General features: G+C 42.1%; 1 protein-coding gene and 1 pseudogene across 1 annotated transcript; both read right to left on the reverse strand.

Annotated features, from left to right (window-relative positions):
- Window positions 1–11,658: 11,658 nt before the first annotated feature.
- LOC106877660 (uncharacterized) lies at window positions 11,659–12,138 on the reverse strand. The gene has a single exon (XM_014926605.1). The coding sequence runs from the start codon at window positions 12,136–12,138 to the stop codon at window positions 11,659–11,661; it is 480 nt and encodes a 159-aa protein (XP_014782091.1).
- Window positions 12,139–12,570: 432 nt separating this feature from the next.
- LOC149137929 (uncharacterized) lies at window positions 12,571–13,125 on the reverse strand (annotated as a pseudogene).
- Window positions 13,126–13,433: the final 308 nt, after the last annotated feature.

The raw sequence follows: 13,433 nt of genomic DNA on the forward strand, positions 1-13,433 counted from the left end.
ACGAATCCGGACAAGGCACAACGGTTAGGCGGTAGGTAATGACCAATGCGATAAACACATTGGCCACCTCCGCCCTCCCTTTCAGGGATAGCCACCGCCAAGACCAGGTCTTGACTACTGCAGCCACCCTGCTCAATACCTCCGTCCAGTTCTTCTCTATCTGGAGGCCTGGACCAAACCAAACTCCCAGCAACTTAACCGGTCCCTCCGTCCAGCGCCCAACAGCGCTGTCTGAAGGCATCGACTTGCCAACCCAGGTGCCGAGTTGTAAGCCGACCGACTTTTCCCGGTTAATCTTTGCTCCTGCCACCACCTCGTAAGCCTCAATAGTCTTACCCACTTCACGTAGGCGTGCTACTGAGGTTACGCTGATAGTGATATCATCCGCGTAAGCCGTCACAAACTCCTCTAGACCTGGTTCTCTCGGAATGCCACTCAACCTCCGCAGTAGTGGCTCGAGAGCTATCACATACAAAAGCGGTGAGAGCGGACATCCTTGACGAACCGAGCGTCTGATACAGAACGGCTTCGAAAGGAAACCGTTCACCCGAACTATCGAGTCAATGTTGTGGTACAAAGCAATAAACCACCTGAGGAAGCCAAGGCCCAAGCCGAACCGCGCAAGCACAGTCGCCAGGTATCGATGGTCAACCCTATCAAAAGCTTTAGACTGGTCCAAATGTACCAGTGCCCCACCTTTGCCAGATTTATTACCAACCCTCTCTATGGTATAGCGGATAAGATGGAGGGTATCCTGAATGGTTCTGCCTGGGATGGCACATGTCTGTGCCTCCCCGACTATACCATCCGCGACACGCGCCAACCTTTTCGCTAAAACCATGGCCAAAATCTTCACTTCTGCGTTTAACAGAGTGATGGGCCTGAAATTCTCTATAACGTCCCCCTTGTCCGGGTCCTTTCTGACCAACGTCACTACTCCCCGGCGCACAGATCTGGGGATAAACCCATTCTGTTGCCAGTTCGCGTAAACGTCAGCCAGTAGATGCCCGAACAAGTCTGGCATACATTTATACAGCTCATACGGAAGACCATCAAGTCCCGGCGACCTACCCGCTTTACAGTCGGCCAAAGCCTCCTTCACCTCCCCAGGCGTGATTGGCCCTTCGCAAGACTCCGCATCCGACCCCGAGAGACACGGCAGACCGGCAAGAAAGTCCTCGCGGGCTCTCTCACCATCAGGACCGCCGTCACCCCCGAACAGCTGGGCGAAGTACTTCCGAAAGGCCTCACACATTTTCTCGGGTTCGTTTATCAAGACGCCATTATGGTTCGTCAAAGACCGTATCGTGGAACTATTTCCTTGCCGAGCTTCCACCACTCGGGCCCATCCAGCGGCCTTGATTCCTTCACTTCCCATCGCACATAACTTAGCTCTGGCAATACTTCCCATGTGTTGGGCTTCAAGATGCTGGTTTAACTCCAGTCTTTTCACCTTCACTTGGTCCGCATTGCCAGTCCTCCAGGCTTCTTCTAGTTCCTTAACTATACCATCTCCTATTCTACGTCCCTTCTTAGCTAAACTTATGCTAAACCTAATAGACTAATATTTGATGGCTCTTTTTAGGGCGTACCACCATTTGTTATTAATGATGGTACCTGTCAATGCTCTCTGAATTAACATCTTGATCCGCTTTCTGTATTCCTCAATCGCCAAAAGGGACGTATTGAGTTTTCAGTAGCCAGATCCCTGACTATGTAACTTGTCTATTGTCAGTTTACAGGTAACCATCTTGTGGTCACTGTAGCTGACTGGAAAAAACTGTGGACACTTAGCTATAGACTTATCTGTTTCTCTAATTAAAATCCTATCTAGATATGTTCTGGTAGACCCGTCACTATTTGACCACGTCCACTGTGGAGTGTTCGGGTGTTCCAACCTATATGGGTCTGCTAGCTGAAAGTGACTTAGCAGATCCCGTAAGCCTGGGTTACATTTTCTGTTCGTGTTCGAACCAACACAATCTGTGTGTGCCTCACATATTGTGTTAAAGTCTCCTAACAATACTAGCGACTGCGACGTGGCCAGGAACTTTCCCAGATCACGAAAATATTCACTTTGCGGGCCCATAATATTGGGTGCATAAATAGCAACTAGCCTGATTATCTTGCCACAACTGAACGTCAGGTCAAGAACGACCAGCCTGCTTTCTGGATCAGAAAAAACCAACTTTTTCTCGGTTACCCGGTTTCTTTTTAGTAGGACCAACACCCCACCCCCACCTCCCGCCCGACTCGGAGAAACGTATTTCTCGTAGCCGTTCAGGAGGGGGGACAGATCTCTTGGCCTCTTTACTCGGGTTTCCGTTGCAACAATCACATCCAATTTTCTTGACCTGATGTCATTTAGGAAGCGTCCTTGCTTCCAGCCAGACAACAGGCCACGAACATTTAAACAACCAATGTGAACAGACATGTCTTACCTGTTAATCAGGGCTTGTCCGGTGGAGAGGGACTCTCCACCTTTTCTTGACATAGGGTCGGAGGTGGCAAGTCTTGAAAAATGGACTGGTTAAATTCCAGTCTCATTGCCGATACAGACGTTTTGTATGTATTTAATAAAATCTTATGAGTCTTTGAATCTATTTCGTATAGTTCATAATTTTGAAATTTTTCAGACAGTTCTGCTATTCTGGTGGCTGATTTTTTTGCTTTTATTTCTCTCATTAAATCAACATTTTTGCTGTGAAGTGCTACTATCCCTCTGTCCTCCACTTCTTTCCTTGTTATTTGTGGTCGGTTTCTTTTTGCTGCTTTTGTTGGTCGTTGTTCTACTTGTTTTACTTGGTTAGAATTTTCTATTTTTCTTTTACTGGTAATTTTCTTTCCTTCGGTTTCTTTATCTTTCTCTTCCTCCTCACCTTCAGATTCCTCCTCGCCTTCCTTACAGTATTTTTTTATATGGCCTATCTGACCGCACTGAAAACATCGGGGTTTACGCCCCTCGACAAAAATGTTGAGGAACAACTCCTCCCCAACTTCTATTTTTTCTGGAAGCCTGTTCTCCTTGAATTAATAAGTGAACCGTGTGGCCGATCCAATATGTTTTTTCGGTGACGATAGCCTGAAGTATATTCACTTCATCTACCTTCTTTGCCAGGACCGCCGCCATCAACCACATAGGGTCGACTTTAGGAGGGACCTTTGTTATTCGTATGTTGGCAGTCCTCATACCCATGTATATAGGTATTAGAATTAAATCTTCTGTTTCCAATGAATTTATCGAGTGCATCTGTGCCGTTTCAATATTTTTTAGTTGTACCTCGATGGTACCAAATTTTTTACCTCTGGTCAGATATTAAAGCAGAATCGTTAGCACGACGGACAAAAATCGTCAGCGGTATTTCTTTCATTTTTCTTTTTTTTATATATTTCTTTTACTTGTTTCAGTTATTTGACCGCGGCCATGCTGGAGCACCGCCTTTAGTCGAACAAATCGACCTCAGGACTTATTCATTGTAAACCAAGTGCTCATTCCATCAGTATCTTTATGCCGAACTGCTAGGGTACTGGGACATAAAACACACCAACATTGGTTGTCAAGCGATGGGGAGAGAACAATCACAGAAACATAAATATGTATGTGTATATATATATATATATATATATATATATATATATTAATAATTTAGAGAAGAACCACCAAGATGGAATTCAAACAATGAAGGAGATCAGACACCATCAAGAAAAGCGTACTCTTCAAAATACGCTTCAAAATACGAAGAGTACGCTTTTCTTGGTGTCTGATCTCCTTCATTGTTTGAATTCCATCTTGGTGGTTCTTCTCTAAATTATTAATATATTTTTCATTATATAATTCAATTTGATATTATTAAATTGAATATCCTTGTAAGTTCGGGTTTTGACATTCCCTAACATTATAATGTTTATATATATATACGACGGGCTTCTTTCAGTTTCCGTCTAGCAAAACCACCCAGAAGGGTTTGGTCGGCCCGAGGCTATAGTAGAAGACACTTGCCCAAAATGCCACGCAGTGGGCCTGAACACAGAACCGTGTGGTTGGTAAGCAAGCTTCTTACCACACAACCACTCACGTTCTGAGTTCAAATGAAGTTGAGGGTGACTTTGCATTTCATCCTTTCGGGGTCAGTGAAATAAAGTACCACTCACTTATAATCAAGGCGTAATCGATTATGCTCCTCTCGTTGCTAGCCTTGTGCCAAAACTTGAAATATTTAATGTCTCTTGCAGTGAATACATTAACTATAAAATACAGTAAATATATTCGACAGTAAATCCTCTGATCTAAGTCCTCAGTGGGAGTTACTTTATTAACATAAAATATTTTAATTGTTGAGTGGTGGCCACTACTCTTTCTGACTGATATATTGCTGTATAGTGAAACTGTACACCCCTCTCGGTAAAAAAGTGGTAGCTGCCAACCATCATAAATAGCCCAGTTGCCGGTCGGCAGAAAAAGGTCGAGAGTACGCGACTTCCTGTTTATGGTTGTTCAGTTGCACTGTTGGATTTGTTTGGTACACACGTGTTTTATGTTTGTTTTTTGTTTTTCTTTTTGTCCTGGTGGAGCGACGTTTTGTCTCTTGTGTGATGGAGGCGCGTCGCGCGAAAAGTCGGGAGACTTTCAAGTATTTCTTCCCTAGAATGTGATTCGTCTGAGGAGGAATTAGTTGAATACTTAAACAAGATGGACAACGAAATGGAGAAGAGGAATTATGCAGCGGCGGCTAGAGAAACAATTGAAGAAGTGAACCTGGAAGAGTTGAGTGAGTTCAAGAAAATGCTTGAAAGGTAGGGGAACGAACTGAAGGTATCCCCCACCCCCAAAAAAGTATTAAAGGACAAAGACGAAAGAACAATTGTATACAAAACTTACACCAAATTGGTGGTCTCAGAAACACAGGTGGAAAAGGTACTGAGGTTAGTCTGGCAGGAGGTAGCATACATTGCCAGGAGTAGAAAATATGGATCGGTGGAGGTGCAGTTTAAGGAGAGAGTGACTGCCAGACTATACTCGGCCACACCGCTGAAGACATGAGGTGTTACTTCTACCCATGTACTTTGGGAGACGTACTTTCAGGGTTCGGGTGAAAGACATACCTCCAGAGGTGAATGTGGCCTGGCTGGTGGCTGCCATACTGCTGGGAATGGAAGAGAAGGTGGTGGTACAAATCGCAGAGGAGGATTTGGAAAAAAAATGGTCGAAAGCATCACAGTGGGAGAGTTGACTTAAAAGGTTAGAGTGGGAGGGAGGATTCTGCGATAATAGAAATGTGGCCTTTTAGGCTACATTAGAGCGGAGTTTCCTCCACCACTAGAAAAGAAAAAGGAGAGACAGGAGGAAAAGAGGTTGGTGTTACACCGCCAGTGGAGGAAGAAGTAAGTGAGGTGGAACCACAGAAGAAAACAGGCACCAGTATGGAGGAGGAAGAATCAAATACCAGTTAGGAAATGGTGGAGAAAAAGAGCAGGAAGAGGAGAAAAAAGACACACAATGTAAAAGATGACCCCCAACCCACATCCACCCGGCCCTCACCCACACCCACACCCACTCTACCCCAACCATTCCCTACAGACACCAACCTCTCCCATGCTGAATCTGACAAAAAAACTATGGCAAACACACGAGGGCCTCAAAACTACCCACCCCGCCCTGTAATGAAAAATTCGTTTTAATGTACAATGGACAGATTGAGGAACTGGATAAGGAAGTAAATTCGTGGGGCAGAACAGTCAAAGTGGATATAACAGGTGTAAGGGGTTCGCCCGAGAACGATTATTGTGTGCTGACGGACCTGGAGAACCTATGGAAGGTGCATAAGTATATAGAGAACTGTAACTGCGAACGGTGGTCAAAAAAAAAAAAAATAGACACCAGCACAATGCCGAAAGGTATGTGGACATTTTAAAAATATATAATGTAGACATTTTGGAAAAAGAGACGGATTAACTATTGTGTAAATAATTGTGTTTAAATGATATATGAAATTGGCTATTACAAAGGATAATGCAAATGGTGTTGCTACAGGTTCAATGAAGTCGCTCGGGGGTGGGGACCGAGTGACTTCATTTTATCTTTCATTGTATAATTTCATTCATTTTTTTTTTGTCCCCACTATGTGCTGTTCCCTCTGTGTAAGGCCTTTATGGCCATAAAATAAAATAAAATAAGGTCGAGAATATGTGTAGAGTTGATAGTCATGTCTGTGTTGATGTAGAGCAATTATGCTGTGATACTGAGTGGACATTATAATGATCCAACCTGGGGGGTCGTGCAATGCCAAACAAGAACCATTCTGTCGACGACTTGGGAATATAACAACATCTGTCAGAGTGACAACCGTCGTCAAAAGACAGATACAACAGTGGAAAAAGACCCCTTCCACCTAGGACAACCCCCCACCGAGAAAATCCCCACCTATGACAAACCTGCCACCTAAGACAACCCTCCTACTTAGGAGAAACTCCCTACCTAGGACAACTCCCACTTAGGACAAATCCTACACCTAGGACAAACCCCCACCTAGGACAAACTCGCCATCTAGGACAAACTCCCTACCTAGGACAAACTCCCACCTAGGACAAACCCCCACCTAGGACAGACTCCCACCTAGGACAAACTCCCACCTAGGACAAACTCCCATCTAGGACAAACCCGCCATCTAGGACAAACCCCCACCTATAACAAACCCGCCATCAAGGAAACCCCTACCTAGGACGACCCCCACACCTATGACAAATCCCCCACCTAGAATGAACCCCCACCTAGGACAAACTCCCCACCACCTAGGACAGCCTCCACCTAGGACAAGCCCAATGGTGGTCATGATGATGGTGATGATGATGATGATGATGATGGTGATGATGGTGATGGTGATGATGATGATGGTGGTGAAGATGATGACAGCTTAGGGTGCTATGTAAAAACTAACATTAATATGTATCTATGTATGTATGTATGTTCTTTCCTGTTTTTAATTATTTAAATGTTTCCTTTGAAGGAGTTAGTTTCTAAAAAAGATACAAAGCTCCATCGTTTTACTGTCCCGATTGCAGATTGTATTTGCAATGTCCGAGTCAGTTGATTTCTTTTTCTGCAAATCCAAGCTTATCCACACTGACAGTCAAGCATTTACTTACAACACCAACTGCGCCAATTATTCTTGGTATAAACATAGATTTGTAATCCAGATATAAATGCTGGTGGTTTCGAAGCAGTTGTCCATAGTGATTATTTCTCTCTGATTTTTTAAAGAGATATTCACATCAGCAGGACAACTGACCTCTGTCAGGTTGTCCCAAACAACAATATCCGGCCTGTTATGCTTACACTTGAGAGCTGGACAACTTCTTCGAAACCTCCAGCTTCTATATCCGGATTATGTATGTATGTATGTATTTATGTATGTATGTATGTATGTATGTATGTATGTATGTATGTATGTATGTATGTATGTATACATCTGCGTATATATGGATACATTTGTATATGTATGTATGCATGCACGCATGTGTGTGTGTATGTATTATGGACGTATGTATGTGTGTGGATGTATGTACGTCATTGTTCGGTTTTATTTCAAGATTTCTTTCCACAAGAGAAAGAGCCGGTTTCTAACCTAAATTCAAGGCTCCTTCATTGGAATTTCAATATCAACAACAGGGTTTTTTTTTTTCCTATTTATGCATATATATGTGCAGATTTGTATGTTTTGCTTTATGTATGTATTCTCATGCAAAAAGTTGCATATCTAGACAGTCTCTTATATACTTAATTGCTAAACTTCTGGAAAGTTTTACAGATTTTTACAGTTCCAGTAATGGGTCTGTAGTCTTCGAAACAGCTTTCTCCTTTCTGGTTTTGCGAAGCCTAATTTCTCAAGATTAATATTTAAGCAGTGTGTTATATATTCCAGGATATGTATGTATGTATGTATGTGTGTATGTATGTATGTATGTATGTATGTGTGGAGGCGCAATGTCCCAGTGGTTAGGGCAGCGGACTCGCGGTCATAGGATCGCGGTTTCGATTCCCAGACCGGGCGTTGTGAGTGTTTGTTGAGCGAAAACACCTAAAACTCCACGAGGCTCCAGCAGGGGATGGTGGCGAACCCTGCTGTACTCTTTCACCACAACTTTCTCTCACTCTTACTTCCTGTTTTACTTGTAATTCAAAGGGTCAGCCTTGTCACGCTGTGTCACGCTGAATATCCCCGAGAACTACGTTAGGGGTACACGTGTCTGTGGAGTGCTCAGCCACTTGCACGTTAAATTTACGAGCAGGCTGTTCCGTTGATCGGATCAACTGGAACCGTCGACGTCGTAAGCGACGGAGTGCCAACAACAAATGTATGTATGTATGTATGTATGTATGTATGTATGTATGTATGTATGTACGTATGCATGTATGTATGTATTGTTTGCTTTATACATACATAATATTTAGCGGAAAATTATTAAGCAAGATCTCTGACTACACAAGCAGAGTATCGTGTTTATCTTCACAAGACGTTTGACAGTTATCTATAGAAACAATTATCTGAAGACCAACTTTAAAATGTTTCATTAAAATTTCCTTTCGATTGATCTTTTAATGTAATCTCACTTTCACTTTCACATCTTTTTTTTACATGCGTGCCTGATTAATCAACAGAATAACACTCCTCGATGTTTTTTTTATTATTATTCTGTTTGCATGATCCTTCATGCGAATTCGTGAGTTGAAACAAAATTTTATTGTGTCTAAGGAGAGTCATTATGCCAATATTATTACGACACTGGTTCAATTCCACTCATTTGTAAAATATCCGTTTTTTTTTTGTCAAAGCTCTTCCGTTGCTTTTTTTTTTTTTTGCAACCTTCTCTTTTGTTTATTGTTCCTCTTATCATCTTCACCACCAACATCACCACCACCACCACCACCACCACCATCATCATCATCCTCATCAATGCCGTATTTTTTCTATTATTTCTCTTCTTCAACCTTCTCTTTTCCTCTGACACTTAAATATCTCCGCTCCTTTTCCTTCTCTATGTTTACAACTACACAAATATCAACTATGTTTTTGCTTTAAAATACGTATTGGGGCTATTTTACTACTACTACTACTACTACTAAAGATGTTACCGCTGCTAATTTTGCTGCTGCTACCGCGACGACGACGACGACGACGACAACAACAACAACAACAATAACATCTATTACTATTGGAGAATCAGCGCCAAGCAATGATGAGGAATAAGCGAACTTTACGTTCATAAAAATATGTTTTGGAACATATTTTGACTTCTGAAGGAAAGTTCACTGCGGTTACTATAGAGAGAAATCCTCTCTTATAGCTAAAGCTGTAAGCGTCGATACTACTGTATTTATCCTGCTCAGGCGGTCCGTGAACGCAATTGGTCACTATTTGAAGATAAAGCTATGTCTTAGGAATTTATCCAGAGTTGCCTCTCCTCGGTATCTCCTACTGAGGAAGGCTAAGGAGCCAGAAACACTCCTGGCAGTCTGCTAGGGGAAGACATTGAGCAGATATGCTGTTTTTACACCTTTTGCCATAAGCAACAAATTTTTTTCTCCACGGTAATTGCAATGAATTTGCCTTTACATGTTAAAATACATTACGAACATACTTTAACTAATATACTTTAACTAACATACTACTACTAACTACTAACTACTACTACAACTATAACTACTACCACCACTACTACTACTACTACTACTACTACTACTACTACTACTACTACTGCTGCTGCTGCTGCTGCTGCTTCTGCTGCTGCTGCTTCTGCTGCTGCTGCTGCTGCTGTTGTATTCATTCTAATAGCAACGCGAAAGGAAAAGAGAAAGAATAAGTGAAGAAATACATAAAAACAAGTAAATACCTAACTATCAAAACTCTACACCAGCATACAAGCTATAATCACCCAACCAGAACGACTGGTCTGTGCAAAAAGAACAGCACCACAACATGCATATATATGTGTATGTATATATATATATATATATATATATATATATATAGTAGCAGAGATAGCCGGCGTTGCTCGTGATTAAAATGGCATAGTTTGTATATAATATATTACAGTTATGTTGAAACAAGTGATGTGGGAAAGTGCAGCATTGACAATGAAACATTTGTGGAGTAAATGATGGGCTAATTCGACTAAGCAACATGCTATGCATCCGTTTGGAGTATTTCAGGGCCTAGACTGTGGGGGTTATGTGATTTTTGAACGCACCGAGAAGCTGTCAGTGGATATATTCTCTTTTGCAGCGGTCGGCGCTGTGTGTAACACGACCCATCATCTGAAATGTTGACACCTCTTTCGGGTTTGGTGCTCTACATCACTCATAAAGTAAATTTGGAGGAACTGTGGTTGTTCATTTATGGGTAACAGGGAACCAATGAGATGATAGACTTGCCCTTGAACTTTGACGTCGTCGTAAATACATGTTTATTCATCTTCTTAGATGCACTAAACGATGTCATTTGCAGAGTTGTATTGTTGTCTGATATTGTTCAGAAAATCCTTTGACTGGATGGAAATGCCTTCGAGAAGATCCATAAGAGGTTGAGAAGGAGCTGGTAGTGCTGGCGATGTTACCTGACCGCCTGAGCAACACATATCATTTGTTTCGTTTGAAAATGTTAAAGCTCTACAGAAAAGACAATTTGTGTTTACCACACCAATGTGGAGAGAGTTATTATTTTTATAAGAATAGGATGGATCATATATGAAAACAGCTTCAGGAGTTGTTAAGAACAAATTTGTACGTAGTCTGTTTCTGAGAGCTATTGTATTGGACCTCTAATCATTAAAATACTGATTTAATGATCCAGCATTAAGTGCTGCAACATGCATTAGCTGATCTTGAGAAAATCTCATCTAGCTTCTCTCTTCAGACTCTCGACTTCGGTTTTCTACAATCCTCTTTGCTTTATACTTTTTTCTGGAGAGATTACGTCTTTTCTTTGGTGGCATTTTTTTTCCAATATTGTAAACAAAATATTATGAAGATAGAAAGAAATTATACATTAATCCCTACACATACACATACACACACACACACACATAGCGACAGGCAGGCAGTTCTCAACAGGTCAATAACATGTTTTCTCCGATGGTCTCACTGTTAAAATTAAAAATAAAAAAAAAGAAACAGGTAATTCTCTTTCTTGCAATCACCTTCAATTCTCAGTACTTATTTGAAACACGTTGAACCTGAAAATGCATAAATTTGAGAAGAAATGGCCTGCAGGTGCTCCTCTCCTGTTAATAAGTACATTTAGCCAAAATTCTATCAGATGACGTGAGTATAAAGAAATGTATTGAAACAAATCCAGAAATCAATCACAGTTTAATCGATGTTTTGAGTGTGTCCTTTAATTGGTGTACAAATGAAAAGATTTTGTGGACTTTCAACTCGTGAACATCCTACATATAATTGCCCATGAGAGAAGCAAGGAGAAGCAAGGAGAAGTCCAACAACCTCGAGAGACAGTCTTTGAGATTTGTTTATTGACATAGCGAAACTTAGTTTCACTGGCAACTGAAACCGTTTAAATTCAAAGGGGCGATCATATCGGATTTACGGGATCCGTGGAATGAAGGCATCCTCACCCTTATAGTTCCCGGTTATAATTATCGCTTCTAGGACATGGTTATAATCATCGCTTCTAGATCGAGATTTCTGAGCAGCATGATTGGGGCCCCCTTTTTAAGTGTTAAGTGGTGAGGTGGCACCCCAGATGGCTGTGGAGAGTTTAGGAACTCGGTTGGAAAAACTACAGCCTGGTCCTGATCAATGACAGTGTCGATGAATTTGAAAGACTGTTCCTGTCCTGGAAACAGCTGCAAGAGATTCCAGTTGATTTTGTTGATAGCATCATTACGTGGAGCTAACATGGCTCGCTCACAGAGCCATTGACTGTTGCTAAAGTTTTGTGCAATGTTTGGGAGCATATACATTATGAGATCATTGAGAGTTGGTACCCTCTCACCACAGGGTAGTTGGTGTTGCAGCATTTGGTTGACATATGGTAGTTTCCCATTCCCTATCTTCAAAAGCTGGTGTGAAAACAGCCCGGCAGTTTGACCACCAAATGTGATGTTTGTAATAAGTGCTAACATCTTTAACAGCTTTTGCCAAAACACACGTGTCAAAAGGTCCTGCCTATAGTGAGAACGTTGTCCTGGTCAAAGCAGGGCCTTGATTTCATCCCACAGAGTGTTGCAAGCGAAGGTCATGAAAAGGCCGGGCCGTCCATATATCCTGACATATATCATTGCATCCTGTGTTCTCTCGTGCATATACTGAGGGATTCCTGTGAATGTAGATGGCAGAATGATCAACTGTCCCATGTTGCTGACATCACAGTCCACTGCAATGGCATCGCGCAGGTGGACATATGACTTTGCACGTAGCTTTTTCTGGTGTTGTCGAATGAAGAGAAGGCATTCGCTCTCAACCTTTGCATAGACATCAACAATGAGTTCATGGAAGAGGTCACGGTACTGCAGAAGATGGTTTGGATTGGCAGGGCAGATCATTAGCATGTAAGGCTAGTAGTCATTAGCTGAGACCTTCTTGTTAGTGGGCTGTTTTATGGTGGGATCTATTTGTGAAATGTTAAAATGATATCCATCTTGCCCTTGCCAGAAGATTAGTGGTGACTGCAGAGCATCATATGACCGATAAGTTTCTGAATCAGGCGTCAGCCTGGAATCTCGCTGATGAATGATGATGTCTCGGCGATTGTGTTGTTCACTAACCAGGAGAATGGTCACTTCTTTCGCAGCTGGTGCATTGAAACGACGTTCATGCACACCTAGTGGTCTCTTATCTGACTTGATTACTGCGTTAAACCCACCCTTTAGACGTGGACGTTCCATTTCTGCCTTGAAGCTTCTTACTAGATCATTGTGGGTGCGGAGCATTTCTTGCAAAGGTTTTACAGTTTTTCAGTCAAGATTTTGAAAGTTTTGACATCGTCTGTCACATTGTTGCTGTGAATCTCCCATGAAGTAAATCTGGAGGAACTTGGCAGGCTCATTAGACTGTGGCATGAGGAAGCCAATGAGGTGATAAACTTGTCCTTGCACTTTAAAAGTAGGCATAAATTCAGGCTCTACAACTTCCTTACTTGCTCCAAATGAGGTCATTTGGAAGGCTGAGTTGTACAGTCGGATCTTGTCTAGGAAACCTCTAGAATCGGGTACATTACCTTCCAATAGATCCCTGAGAGGCTGTGGGGGAGGTTGAAGCAAAGGTAGTGTCCCTTTGCCGTTGGAGCAGCACGTCCCAAAAATCTCAGCAGGAAATTTCCTCGCACCGTAGTGGGTACACGAAACAGATAGATCCCTAATTAATACTACTGAATCGTTGAGGTAGTTTTTTGAACGATCATAGTAGAAAGCAGCACGGG

This window comes from Octopus bimaculoides, chromosome 1 (assembly GCF_046866305.1).
Source record: "Octopus bimaculoides isolate indiv1 chromosome 1, ASM4686630v1, whole genome shotgun sequence".
Classification (NCBI taxonomy): Eukaryota; Metazoa; Mollusca; class Cephalopoda; order Octopoda; family Octopodidae; genus Octopus; species Octopus bimaculoides.